Genomic DNA, 14,813 nt, shown 5'->3' on the forward strand with positions numbered 1-14,813 from the left:
CTCTCATCTCAGGAGAAAACGCCTTCAGGGTCCTCCATCCTCCTTAAGCTACAGCCCCTTCCATCTCTACCCTTTCCTCCTCTGGCCTCTTTAAGAGTGGTTTCTACTCACTTCCCCTTTCTCAACTCCCATTTTACTTTCATTCTAATGCAGTCTGGCTTCTGCTTCTGCTGATTCACTGAAATCACGCTCCCCAAGATCACTGATAACTCCCCTTTGCAAAATTCAGTGGACACATGTCAGCCATGGGTTGAGGTCTCAGCATCATTCAACCTGTTGACATGCCCTCATGAAATGCTTTCCTTCATAATACCAAATGTACCTGCTTCCCCCACCATCTCTCTGCTCTGTCCCATTGTTTACATCTTCTGTACTTTCCTTACAATGTGTTAGTATGCTCTACTCTCAGTCTCATTATTGTGACTTCATCCACTCCCAGTCTCAATGGTCAGGGCTACTCATTGATGACTCTCAGTACCCTATCACCAGCCAAGAGCATATATCTAAGACCTTAGGTGACATTCCCATGTGACTGAACCAATAACATTCCATACTCAACACAACACAAACTAAAATCCGCATTTTCTCATCACCAAATCTACATATGCTCTCACCAATACCTACCTAGATATTTATTCCTGGAAGCTGAGACTTTTCGTTGACTATACCTATATCCACATATAAACATATGTAATAATTAACAAGTTTTCAATTCTACATCCTTGAATTTGCCCACTTCTTTGCACAACACTGCCAACCTCAGGATACCAACACCTCGAATCTGAATTACTGTACTTTTTACTACTTTGTCTCCTCCTGCATTCCCAAACTCTCCTCCAAATTATAGCTGGAATGATCTTTCTAAAGCACAGTTCTGATCATGTTACTTTCTTGTCTAAAAAGGAGGAGAAAACCCACCTCTTTCATGATCCCCAGCTCCCATCTAAAAGCCCAAACTTCTTAGCATGATTTACAAAGCCCTTTGCAATGGCAACACACCGCACCTTCCGTGCCTCATCTCCCATGACCAGGGCCATCACCCTGATGCTCTCTCAGCGTCTGGCCCCAGGAAAGGGGAGCACCTCTCATTCTCACCCAGCATGGGTTAGCCCTTTCCCTCTGTGTGTTGCTGGATCCCTGGGCTTCCTCCAGTACAGCACCACAGCTTTGTAATTGCCCCTTTTCTCATCTTTCTCCTTTGAAGGAGCAGGTCTTGGAAGCCTGGGATTCAGACAAGCTTCAGTGTTGTGCTCCCAACTTTTGCCATGGAATTTGGAATAGAGCTGCCTCCATGTAAGTACTCACTGGACGATGACTGAGACAGAGAAAGAAGTAAAAAGGAAGCAAAAAAAGGAGAAGATGGCTCTATGGGACACTTGGCACATAGCAGGCACTCTGTAAATGTCCACTGACTTTAAAGAGGAGGGCACAGATGGAAGGGGTGAGGAGGCAGGGAGAGGACAGCCCTGTGGTTGAGTCTGTTGCAGACCTACTCCTTCTGTGTGAGTTGGGTCCTGTCCTTCCCTCTCTCCTGTCTGAGGCAGGGGAACCTCTACTATAATTTTTTTTTTTAAACTCTATGGCCCTATGTAGAGATACGGAGGTGACAGAGAACCAAGAGTAACACCTGGTGGTCACACAGCTGCCACGGAGACAACACGAGACTGGACCTCCCTCCACTCAAGCTCCCACTCCAACCCTCGTTGTCTTGATCCCATAGTGGGCATGAGCTGGTTCATCTGCCCTGCCCATCATTACTTCTCATTTTTCCTACTGTGCCCCTACCTGAACAGAGTCCTTTATACCTGGAGAAATCCCAGTGACCTGACAGTGAGTATATTCCCTCAAAGGTGTATTGCTCCTGGACACTGTTACAGACAGGCTTTTCTTGCTCAAAACCAGTATCTTAATTACTCTTCTGATCCAAGAGCAGAAGTAAGAATAAGAAAGGTCATGTATAGGTTCATCAGCCACCTGGGGAAGAGTGAGGGGTTTGGCCGCATCAAGCCATGCCTTCCAGTCCCCCATAGGGGGGAATAAAAGCCTTGTGAAATAAAAGATGGAAGCTACTCACTCAAGAGTTTCCCAGGATGATACTGTTCTTGAGAACTGAATTTCCTGGGAAGCCGGTGAAGTTTCTCATTAAAATCAGGAGATTTTTGCAGGGTGGTGGGGTTTTCCCAGGGTGCAATCAGGCCTGAACCAGTCACCTTTGACAGCAGTAGCTTCAGGGCAGTTCCACCAACTGACTGAGGCATGAAGTTGGAGCTACCCTCCCCTGCACAAACACAAGGCCCCACACAGACTTAGGGGCTCAGCACACGTTTGTGGAGTTGAGTCGTCAAAAGTATTTCCCAGAAAGTGGGAGCTCCCTAAGGAGGGTACAGGATAGTCATTTCAAGAATCCTGCCTGGCTTGACTTTCTAGAGGAAGCTAGGGAAGATGGACAAACCATCTGTTACTCTGACTTCCTTTTTTGCAATGTCAGACTCAGAGATGAGGGGGAGGGCCTCTGCCTCCCGGAGAGGCTGCCAGCACCGCTTACCTTTGCTTCCACTTCTGCAGCTGTCTGCTTGGTGACCTCCAGGTTCTCTACTAAGGCTGTTTCTCCCAGGAAGTTCCCAGATGCTGAGGAGAGGCGGGACAGCAGGTTGTCTTCTAACGTTTTGAGGGTGATTTTGAACCCATTCTGTTGCTTCGTGAGATCTGACTGCAAATACCAAGTCAGGGAGTCAGGCAGAAAAGCCCAGAGCATCCTACTCTCGGGGTGCGTATGAATAAATAAAAACCATGGGGTCCAGTTCCTTCCTTTAGAGGGATGCAGAATAGCAGAGTGCTTGACACCACGAGCAGATGAGACAAGAGGGTATGTCGAGTCCCTACTGCACCGTTTACTAGTCCTGGGACCTTGGGCTAAGTTACCCTCTTAACACTTCAGTGGCATCTGCCGGGTGAAGCCCAGCACCTCTCAGAGGAGTGCTGTCCCATGCTCAGCACAGGGCTGATACACAGTCTGATCACTATACGGAGCCTTATTCTGCGATTCAGGGGCAGGAACAAGTTTTAGTTCTCTGGAGGGTTTTCTCTGTCACCACTTGGCTGCCCCCAGAGAAATAGCTCTCCTGTGGATTATCATTTTTTTGGAAAAAAAAATTCACAGAACTAGTCTACAAAGTTTAGACAAGATCATGTTAGAAGTCCTTCTCAAGGCTGGAGGGGACGCTGGTGCCCAAGCAGATTCCACCTCATCTTCCCTTTCTGATTGTTAGATTCCTTATCCTAGAGCGCTGGACACTCTGTCTGTTGGGGGCTGGTAACTTCAGGCAGCTGTAGTGGGTTTCCTATGTACCCACTGGTACTATGGCTTTTGCATCCTTGCAAAGAACAGTGTTCCTGTTGCAGGCTTCAGCCACAGACACCCTGGCCATCTTCTGTTTTTAAAAAACATACCTCAGTCCTTCCTCATTGCCTCAAGGGCAGGGCTCAGTGCTCCCTCTGCTGGGAATGCTCTATGCCCAGAGGCTTTCAAATAATTTAGGATTTAGCTCAAATGATATCCTCTTCTAGACTCTTTTTTCTTACCTCCCAGTTTAAACAAGCACTCTGGTGCTCTAATATCACCTTGCTTTATTTTCTCCAAAATTCTTATCAATACCTGAAATGACATTATTTTTGTTTGCATTCTTATTTTCTTTGTTCCTCCACTCCACTCCATGGTGGTAGAGACATGCATGGTTTTCCCTGTTCACTGCCAAAGCCTCAGTTCCTGGACTCTTGCCTGTTACGGAGCTGAAGTGCCACAGGTATCCATTCAATAAATGAATGCTAGCAGGAAACAGTCTTAGGGAGCTCTGAACCCAGTGTCACTTGCACTGTAATTTTTGACCTGTAATTTACAATCCAAGTAGGTCAAAAGAGAGAAAAAAAGGGATACTACTTGCTTTGGACTAAATTGTGTCCCCCCTCAAATTCCTATGCTGAAGCTCTACCCTACCATGTGACTGCGTTGAACATGGGCCTTTAAGGCAGTGGCTATGGTTAAATGAGCTCACAGGGTGGGGTCCTGGTCTGATGGGATCAGTGCCCTTTTAATCAGAGAGACCAGAGAGCTTGCTCTCTCTCTGTGCACACACAAAGAAGACGTCTGTAAGCACATGGCAAGATGGGGGCTTCCTGCAAGCTAGGAAGAAAGGTCTCACCAGAAACCAACCATGCTGGTTCCCTGTCGGGGACTTCCAGCTTCCAGAACCATGGGAAAATACATTTCTGTTGTATTAATTGCCCAGCCTATTGGTATTTTGTTATAGCAGCCTGAGCTGACTAAGACACTAATCCTAACATGGTTGAAAACCTGTTTCCATTGCCCTTGCAAAACTGAACTTGACTTAGTTCTGGACACAGGCATGTGACCATGTGTGATGAGAGGCCCTCATGTTCACAGCCCTGTGCCAGGCTCTGCTCTCGGCGATGAGTGTCTGTTCTCCCAGCTATCTTCTGCCTCTCTGTTCTCTAGCTCACTCCAGCCCATGTCCCAGCTTGGGGCTCCAGGGGCTGGTGCTCCGGGTCTAGCAGAGCCCTTGCTGCTCTGCTCTCCCAGATGGGGAGCACTGCAGGACTGAGCGGCAGAGCATTTTCTTCCTCCTTCCCTTGGTGGACACCTGACCTACCTTTAGCTGCTCCAGGTCTGGCCTCTCCATGCTGACCACAGCGGCCAGCAGCTGGTCCTCCAGGCCGTCCCTGGTCACGGTGAAGTTGATCAGAGTGGCTTGAGCTTGCAGTTCCGGCTGGTAGTGAGGATTGGCCAGCTTGGTGTGAAGGATTAGCCGGAATTTGGGATTGTATTCACACTCTTTGTCTCCGATTTTAATGAATCTGGAACACAAAGGCTTTTGTGAAGATGGGGTACCTTCCTGTGAGATTTGGTCGTGACAGAATTCTAGATGGTTTTTTTGTAAAAGCACAGTAAACAGTATTGCCACATTCAGATGGATTTCTCCCATGAATGTCTGGATTGAGCCCTAGGATCTTTGTCCTCAGGGGGAGGGTGAAAGACTGTCTCTCATGGTCCCCCTGTTCGATTTGTGTTTGCATGCAACTGGAGGGGGAGCGGTTGACAGGGCAGCCCATACAGAGCTGTACTGATGAAACACTTCCAGCAGATGGCAGTAAAGTGCTTGCAGGAAGGGGCACCCTCGTAGTTTGCACAAAGGTGCCTTAACAGATGAGAAATTGGGCTTACTTTTTTTTTTTGGGAGGGTGAAAGGGTTTATACCCAACTTTATTCCCATGGTGGCAGGTCAATCACTAGAATCCTGTCCACTCAGAGCAAGTCTGCATGCAGCAAGCTGGTCTCTGCCGCTGGGCCTCTCCCAGCACTAAGTCTTCTCTGTCTCTGTTCTTGGCACTGTGGGCTTACTTTTTTTATTGGCTAATGGAGAATAACTTCCATGGGTGAAAATGGTTAATTAAAATGAGCAGATCTTAGGCACATGTGAAGAAGGTTTATGGCCTGGGCGGCGGGTGAGGGGCTCTGAAGTCAAGCAATCCTGCATGAGATAAAATGTGCATCCTTAAGTCAGTCTGCTTGTCAACCACTTTCCTTCTAAAGTTCCTCCCAAATAGTGCACCGTGCCTTTCAGAAGAAGTCAGTGAGGACACTGACTGCCGGCAGAGAAGTTATTCCAGGAGACCTTCTCTAGGAGATGAGGGCAGCTAAATAGTCCTCTTCTGGAAGAAAGAAACGTGTGCGGGCTACCAGGAACTACTTGACATGAGTTGAGGATAGGATGTTCTAGGAAGAGTACAATCTGCCCACAGATCTGCCTGGGGCTGTGAACCAGCTCCTCACCAAGGAGCAGCCACGTGGCTGAGACTTACCGTCCTTTTTTAATGACTTCTCTGCCAAGCAGGGGTCCCAGAACAGGATCAATGGACTCTTCTACGTTTTCAATTAGCACCACATCTCCAGCTTCCAGGGCACGCTCTATAGTTTGAAGGTAGCTGCGGAGAAAGTTGGGCAGGAAAGCCTGTGGCAAGGTGTAGATTCACAGGAAATTTAATGAGATAATTGCGGCCTCTGAGACACAGTGGTTAACTTGGAGGCACCGCTCTCCTGGATGGCTTCAATTTTAAAATTGATTAATTAATTAAACATCGTGGTAAACTATACATAACATAAAATCTGTCCTCTTAACCGCTGTTCACTGGCATCACATGCATTCACATTACTCTGCGACCATCCCCTCTCTAGAGCTCTCTCATCTTGCAAAACTGAAAATCTATACCCCAGTGCCCCTCCCCACAGAACTGACACCACCATTCTAGTTCTGTGCCCATGAATTTGGCAGCTCTCCATTCCTCATGTGAGTGGAACCACACAGTATTTGTCTTTTGTAACTGGCGTATTTCACTCAGCATGATGTCCTCAAGATTCATCCATGTGGGAGCAGGTGCCAGAGCTCCTTCTGGGTTGAGGCTGAATAACATTTCACTGCACACCCCATCTTGTTTATGCACTCATCTGTCAGTGGACACTAGGTTTGCTTCCACCTTTTGGGTATTGTGAATATGGCTGCTGTAAATGTGGTTGTACAAATAGCCATTGCTTTTACAATGGTGTACCACAGTTTCCTCAGATGTGAAATGGCACCAGTAACATTAACCCTGTCAGTTGTGTGGATTAAGGGAAGCATCTAAGATAAAGTCCCTTACACCAAGACTGCCCATTCAACCACCTCACAAATGATCTCTGTCCCTCTTCCTCTCCCCCATTGCCCTCTTATTTTTTCCATGTATCCTAATGACAAGAATTGAGAACAGAAACTACAAAGCTAAGTTATATCAGAGTTAATGAAGCAATAGGTGACAGCTGCTGAGGCTGGACCCATGAGGTGTGGAGGGTGATGGGCAGAGGATCCCTGTCATTCATGTCTCTTCACATCATAACTCCCCTGTCAGGTGGGCACAAAGCTGCATGGCCGGTGCAAAGGGCTCTGAAGGTTTCATAATGAGCTTGGCTGCTGTGCATATGACTGTCATGTCATCCCTCAGGGGACAGAGCATTCAGGTTTGTTCCATGTGGCTCCAGGCAGAGGTAGGAACATGGGTGGGAGAGTGCTGAAGGAGGCAGTTTTTGGCTAAATGTGAGGAACGCTTTGTACAACAGCTTTGTCTGACGATGGATCATGATGTTAGGGGAGGTGGGGAGTATTTACGGGAGACGGGAGGTGAATGTCAAGGATGGTGGAGAAAGGACCCCTGAGCAGGTTGGGAGGCTGGGGCATGTGATTTCTAATGAGCAAGAAAAGCAGAGACTCCGGGCCCAAGCATCTTGCATTGGGAGGTTCCCTAAAATATGAGGAGAAACACGAGCAACATCATGGAGAGACTAGAAGGGTGGAAGCAGTCCCCTGGGGTTTCAGATCTGCTCATAACATTTTTTCTCTGCATACAAAGGGCCAAAGTGGAAACTTACTTGCTCAGCCACCTACCCCTTCTGACATATCTGGGTGACCCGCAGGTCTTCGCCGTATTTGTTCTTGATCCATTTGATGCCTTGTAGCTGAGGGTCAACCATGAGCGGCCAGCGCTCACAGTTGACGAGGAGGGTGGCATTCTCCATGGACATGCGGTCTGCAGGGAGGCCCTCGTTCTGCCAGGCGGCCATGTCAGCATCATCCGTCAGCATCCTCAGGGGATCCAGGCTGGGCGTGACTGGGATGGGTACCTGACGATGGAGAAACACCACGCATGCTCAGAACGGAGGCAGGCCTTCTCATGTGGGGGCGGAATACCCAGCTGCTCACTAAAATGACACAACTCCTTTAGAAGCGAGATCAAAATCTCCCTGAGGAGTGCTTTTCTGGCCAGGTGATTATTCCTGGAAGCAGGTTTCTGTAAACTCCTGATAGTCTTTTTTTCTCTTGATGGATGACCACCAGCTTAGCTCAGCCTGTGTGATCTTTTGTTCTTTAGTATATTCTCCTAAATCAAATTTCTACCATAATTATTAGTACTTTAACCAGTAGTTTCCTATGCGCATGCCCCTGGTAACAGTTCACTTCCCTACGACGTATCTGTGTCTCTTGTGTATTTTTCACAAACCAGGCCCCGCCCCCAGTGGGCTTTCTCCATCCATGCCAGCCCACAGTACCCACTCCCTCCTCTCCTCTTTTTCACCACTTGCTCACAGAGGCCCAGCTTGCAAAACTTTCTCCCTGCCTGGAACACCCCACTCCCAGGGCTTCTTGCCTGAAACCCGCCTGCTGCTGTGTGCTGAGAGGCAGTGAGCAAACCATCAGGCCTGAGCATGCCCTTGCTCCATGCCTCTTATGTGTGCACCAGACCCTTCCTTTTCTTTCTGTGTTGACTATTCCACCTCATTTAATTCTCCCACAAGTCTGTTTTTCAGTGGGAACAATACTCTTTTTAAAAAAAACACTGGGGTAAAATTCACATAACCACTTTAGAGTGCCCAGTGGGACGGTGCTTCACACATTCACGAGGTTGTAAAGCCGTCAGCTCTACCTAGTTCCAAAGTAGTTCCATCACTCCCAAAGGACACGCCTGACCCTTAGCAGTCAGTCTCGTTCCGCACTAGCCCCAGCTCTCAGCAACCACTAACCCGCTCTCTGTGGATTTACCTGTTGTGAATATTTCACATAGATGGAATCCTACGGTATGTGACCCTTTGTGTTTGGCTGCTCTCACTTAGCAGAATGTTTTCAAGGTTCACATGTAGGCTTTTGTAACGTCTCTGTCGCTCTCTTCTCTGACATTTGTCTCCCTGGTCACCTCAGGAAAACCTCTTCAAGTCATCTCCTGTCCCTTTAATCACCCCACCAAGGGTGCAAACAGCCAGTACTAATGTGGGGAGGGAAACCTGCCCCTGGCAGTTCTTCTGGGATCAGAAATATATTTCAATAGAATTGTTTTCCTCTGTCATCTTATTCATTCTATTCTATGTACTAAAAAACATTATTGTGAAAAGAATTACAGGTTTTACCTGACAAAGGGGTTCATCACACAGAAATGCTCAGGAACACCAAACAGAGCTAGAGAAAGCCTTGCTAAGCTGTCCATGGGTTCCTCCTCTCCGTCCACTCAGCTAGAGATCAGCCATCTGACAATTTCTTTTTCCACAGTGCTCAAGATGAATAAGGAGCAGCTTTATTTTCTGATTGTCTCCTAGTACTGTAACAGCTTGGACAGCACTATTCAACATCATCAGTGAATAAGATGTTATGAGCTGATCCGTGAAATGAGCCATCACTACACAAATGGGTTTTCTGTTCTAAGGATACACCTACCAGTGAATTTTGGAACACCACCCCTACTGTGCACAGTGAATGTTATGTGCTGACTCACAGCAGCTGTTTTCTATGGGCCTAATCACTTAATCTCCTCTACTGGACTATGAACTTCCTGCAGGCATCCTGGTCTTGAATGATTTTTGTACTTCCTGTCTAGCGCACTGGTGGGACATGCTGAGCATTTGTGGATCGCAGCCTCTGAAAAGTGTCAAGGTAACCTTAGGAATTATTCTGACTATAGGCTCTGGTGCAACCCTGAATCCCCTTCTGTCAGGAACCAGCATTTCCCCCCTTCATCATGTCAGTGTGGAAGGAGGGGTTGGGAGTAAAATCCATTTGCCTACATGAAGAGGACAAGCTAAGTGCACACGGGAGAAGTAGAGACATTTCATAAGGGTGTCTGTGAGCCACAGGCACAGACCATGTAGCTTTGGGGCCCATAACAAGGTGCCCACACCGTTACTAGGAACTTTGCCTCATGAGCAGGGAAACACAGGGGTTTTGTGCCTCTCAGGTTTTCTGGTTTTGAGGAGTGTCAGGAGGCAGCCTGCTGGGCAGTGGACGGGAATCCCGTGGAGGGGGCCCCATTAGGAGGAGGGATGCTGGCCTCGGGGGCCCAGTGGTGAGGATGGCGATGACGGCATGTGGCAGGACACGGGTGTCTCTGTCACCCCTGGTTCCCAGAGGTCCCTAGGGGATGCCCAGGCCATGGTGAGGAAGTGTGCGAGGAGGGACCAGAAGATGTGGGTGAGTGTCATGGGCACGTGAGCGCACTGGTACCCACAGGTTGGCATGCTGAGGGTGAGTTCAGGCCATACGTACGTTCAGCTGGCTCAGGTAGGGTCTCCAGCTCCCGTCCAGGAGGCTCTGCCGGTATTTCTTTGTAAAGAAGCCAAGGTACGAAATGAAAGCCGTAATAAGTAAAATGTCTCCACATAATTTCCTTTCCTGTTGTTTGAAGTTCTGCACAGCTTCTGCCCACCTCACGTTTTCCGAAGCGAGTCCTCCTACCTGCCATTTCAAAGACCAGAGAGAAGACTTGTCACTCCACAGTCTCTGTAGAGCCATGGTTTTGTTCCCCAAGAACGGGCCGTGCATGCTTAGTAGCAGGAAGGCGCAAACATCAATTACTGTTCATCAGTGGGGGTTTGTACCGGCCACAGCAAACATGCCGGCGTCAAGTCCCTGCGCTGCGTACTGTGTGGGCTGTGGGAGGATGGCAAGTTTAGAATGCACGCTCTCAGGCTCTGCTCTTTCTAGGTTTGGAGATGAGCCCCACCCACCTTCAAGGGCTGTTGGGACGACTAAATATGTCCGTGTGCGTGTATGTTGATCACTTACCACAGTGTCTGTTCTGTAAAACACATTAGAAAATTATGCACTTCTCACTTCCCCTTCTCAAATGCTGGGGATCTGATAATAAATAACATCAATTCCATGCACTATAAATAATTTGCAGTGGGTGGGGAGATAGACCTGGTAATTTAGACACAGAGGCAGAAGTCCTGAAACACGGGCATGTTTGCGAATTACCGGGATTCCAGAACGTGAGCTGACTCTGCCTGAGGTTTGGCGCAGCTCTGCATGGGCACCCCCGCCCTGGGGGAGGAGCACTTCATTTCTCAGAGGTCGGTTCCTGTGGGGTGGAGCCTGGCGTCTGTGTTATGACTTACCCGTCTCTCTCTGAAAGGCGGCATGACAGAATGTCATTGGGGGAGAGATGTTAGGAACCTGCCAGCACAAACACCCCCACACCCATTTTCAGGTTTCAGGAGCAGAAAGTTGGAGTGTCTTGCCAGAACCACGAGGGTGTCTCCAGAGACCAGAGAGCCTGAATCCCAGAGCAGAGCTCCACTCTGCCTCCCATGAGCACCAGTTGTGCTGAGTTCTGGACACCAGACAGGGACCCGAGTAGAAGTCAGGCCAGCTAGGAGGGCTGGACTACTTTTGCACAGTTGCAGAGGAGCAGTCTCCACACCAAATTGTTCCGTTAAAATAGTCACCTCAAAGCTCTGCAGCAGCAGGTTCAGTAAACAGCTGCAGGCACACACTGTGGTACAGCCTCTTTGCACCGAGGCATGGCTTGGTGCAGTGATTGTTATAACTCATTTCTCCCTAGACTTGAAAATCTGGCTTTGTTATATAAATAAATGGTGGCTGGGATAAATGTGAAGAGGTATCGATTCCACTTTCCTTCATTGGTGAGGAAGGTACTGTGAAGGTTCTTGATTGAAGAGAAATCATACCCAGTGGAAATGGCTTTGCAGGATCTTAATAATTTGTGATGAGAAATATGAGCCATGGGGGACTTAAAAAGGCTGTGAATTCTTTGACCCTCTTGTCACCAAGAACTAGTGTCTGTGCTTCCTCTCCTTGAATCTATGACTACCTTGACCAATAGAGCACAGTGGAAGGGATGTGCTGGCTTTCGGTCCCAGGACTTAACAGACTGGGACCTCATCCTTCCTCTTCTTGGAACACTGGCTCTTGGAGTCACTAGGTAAGACGTTAGACTAGTGCTGGAGAGACCCGAGGCTGCACAGAGAGGGAGAGGGGACCAGCTGAGCCCATCCTTCCAGTCCTCCCTGCCAAGGCGCATGTGAAGGACCTCCAAACCAACTGAGCCTTTGGCTGAGTAACACCCATGGTCCTACCTAGTAGGTGCCCATGAAGTGGAATAGCTCACCAGTTGAACCCTGCCCAAATTCCTAATCTAAATTCCAGATATAATGAAATGGCTACTGTGTTAAATCACTAAGGTTTGGGGTATTTTGTTATACAGCAGCAGACACCCATAATAGAAGCATCCTGCTCTTTCAGATTCATTTTATCAAGAGGCCAGATATGTGTGTGTGTGTGTGTGTGTGTGTGTGTGTGTGTGTGTGTGTACCTATGGTCAAGGTCATGGTTAGAAATGTGCAGTGTCAATTGGCCATTGGTCTCATGCTTCTATCTCAGTGCCTAATCCTGGTCACACCCTTATTAAACATAGCACAGGTTTGAAAAAGAGCTTCAGATTTTGCCTATCAAATGCTAGCTTTGCCATGTAATGCATCCTCTGGTAGGTGCATGTGTATATAAGCATGGCACAGCTCCCATGGGCCTCCTGACAGAGCCAGTGTTACCATCCTCTCAACCATCTCTGAAGGCAAACTGCTGACCAGACAGGGGCATGCATCACACTTTTCTCAGTGTTCGGTCTCTGCATCCCAGCACATTTTAACATTTCCCCCAAAGTCAAAGCCCCACTGAGCTGTGCTCATCTATTTTGCACCTCTGTGGCACTTGACAAGCTCGGCTAATATGATTAAAGCTCAGGCAGCTGAGGCTCACACTCACCAGGCGATTTGCAAGGGAGATGGTGCCTGCGGTCGCTTCAGCTTCCTGCTGGCATTTGAGTTTGTCTGCTGTTGCTTTCTCAAATTTGGCTGTGAGTTTGGCCAGGTTTTCATTAAGGTGCTGTTTAGGAAGAAACACAGGGTCTATCAGTAATTCTATCACCCTAAGTCATCTCCAGCTTCTGAGGTAGGATCCAAGGAAGGGACTATATCCAAGGAAGCTATAAGGGACTGGGGAAGGCAGCACAGGGAGGGAAAGGAGAGCAGTTAGGGGCAATCTCAGGCAGAGTCCCATTGGCCGTCCACAGCAGTCCTGCCAAGTGAGGGCTTTTCCTACTCCAGCACTTCCATCACCGGTTCAGGGCTAGGAGGGGAGACGTACATGGACCAGGTGCATAAATCCTGTCTCTCTTTGTTTTGGGGAAAAATGGGTTCCAGTAACCTGCCAAAAGTGCAGGTTCTCCTATTAGAAGCAAAAGTATCCTGGAGCCTGGCGAGGGCTGAAAATGGTGGGAAGGATCCCCAGGGGGCCCATCTGCTGCATCATGTCTGTCTGCAACCCAAGTCCTCCTCTTGCTTTAAGGTCCTAGGATCACGTGATAAGTTTTACTTAATCCCATCTATTCTTTCTAATTATCCCAAAGTAGAGGAACACTTCTCTCTAAGACATGGCATCAATTTTTTTTCAAAGTTTATTAAGAATGTAGAATGGAAGCATACATAGATTTTGTTGCCCCCAGAATACATATTTGCATACACAAAGACACACAGACACATGGCAGATACCTCCAAATATGTCCCATGTATATGCAATAACTGGGGTTCAGGCTGCACCGTCACTCATTACCAAGTCACAAGAGAAATAAATAATGCACCAAGTTTATATAGCTAAGCAGTTTGAAAAGCAGGTGATAAGCCATCCAATTAACAATGACAGACAGGCCACACTCATTTACTTCCTCTTCTTCCTGAGACTTCTCTAAAATGATTAGGAAACGATTTTAAAAAGTCATCAGCCCCAAACAGCAAGCAACTGCTGAGAGCCTTTGGAAGGTGACAGGAGCCCATAGATTTATGGAAGACCACACTGGTAGAGGGGCAGAAACTACCAGAGCAGGGAAGAGGAAGCTACAACCTAGATTTGGCCTTAGGTCACCAAAGGGGAAGCTGATCCACTACACAAAGCCCCGTACACACTGGGGAATTGGAAATGTCATTTGTGATTGGGGGTAATGCTAAAAATAAGAGGGTGAAGTGGAAGCCTGTCGATCCTCCACGTTGTATCTCCACCCCCATGCCCAGCACGCAATGCTACCAGGCATTTATGTCACAAGCAGGAGATTCAATAGTGACAGAGAAAGGATGCCATATGCCGGCATTTAGGATGCATCCAGTATAATTCAACTAATCTTGAAAACAAAATCTCTCATTAAAACAGCTATGCCCGTGCCTGAGGATCTATCATCAGTTTTTGATCACTATTCTCAAAAACATGAAAGGACAAGATGACACTTGATGAAAGCCTAGATTAAGGTAAAAAAGATTAAGGTAAACAAGAGGGAAAAAATGACCTGGGAAATAGAGATAACTTTAGTACAAAGACAACAACAAAGCATAAAATCCTTCATGATGAGTTTCTTAGGGAGAATGAAGATGTTTCATCCATAAAACAAGATGAGGATGCTAGTAAAAGAAACATAGAACCAAAAACTTGTGGAAATTATCATTAGTGTTAACATAAAAAATAATAAATTCCAGGGAAGGGTTAAAAGATGAATTTGAGGAAATCTAGAAAGCATAAGAAAATGTCAAGTGAAAAAAAGATGAGAGAAACAGAGGACCCATGAGAAGGTCCCATATTTAACCATTATGCATTCCAGAAAATTAGATCCAAAAGGAAACAGAGCGGTGTTACCAAAGAGATCATACAGAATCCTCTTCCAGAACTGAGAAAAATAAGTCTTTATATGCCATACACAATGAATAAAAAAAGAACAGCAGCTCAGTAAATCAATGGGCAGTTTTAGATACCAAGAATAAAGAAAAAATTCAAACACTTCCAGAAAGGTGGAAACACAGTCTGTAAACCAAGTTCATCAGACTTCTTACCAGATAAGAGGATGAAACACTCAGCATTCTAAGGGAAAAAAATTGGCACCAGAAT

The 14,813-nt window shown here is 47.3% G+C and overlaps 1 protein-coding gene across 1 annotated transcript in view; it reads right to left on the reverse strand.

Annotated features, from left to right (window-relative positions):
* LOC118931226 (dynein axonemal heavy chain 9-like) overlaps positions 1–14,813 on the reverse strand; it is a 349,376-nt gene that overhangs the window by 73,147 nt on the left and 261,416 nt on the right. Inside the window, 6 exon segments of the mRNA XM_057500855.1 lie at positions 2,546–2,710; positions 4,668–4,872; positions 5,878–6,000; positions 7,491–7,726; positions 10,134–10,322; positions 12,651–12,770. Coding sequence (XP_057356838.1) covers positions 2,546–2,710; positions 4,668–4,872; positions 5,878–6,000; positions 7,491–7,726; positions 10,134–10,322; positions 12,651–12,770 — 1,038 coding nt within the window.

The sequence above is a fragment of the Manis pentadactyla genome, chromosome 4 (genome assembly GCF_030020395.1).
Source record: "Manis pentadactyla isolate mManPen7 chromosome 4, mManPen7.hap1, whole genome shotgun sequence".
Lineage (NCBI taxonomy): Eukaryota > Metazoa > Chordata > Mammalia > Pholidota > Manidae > Manis > Manis pentadactyla.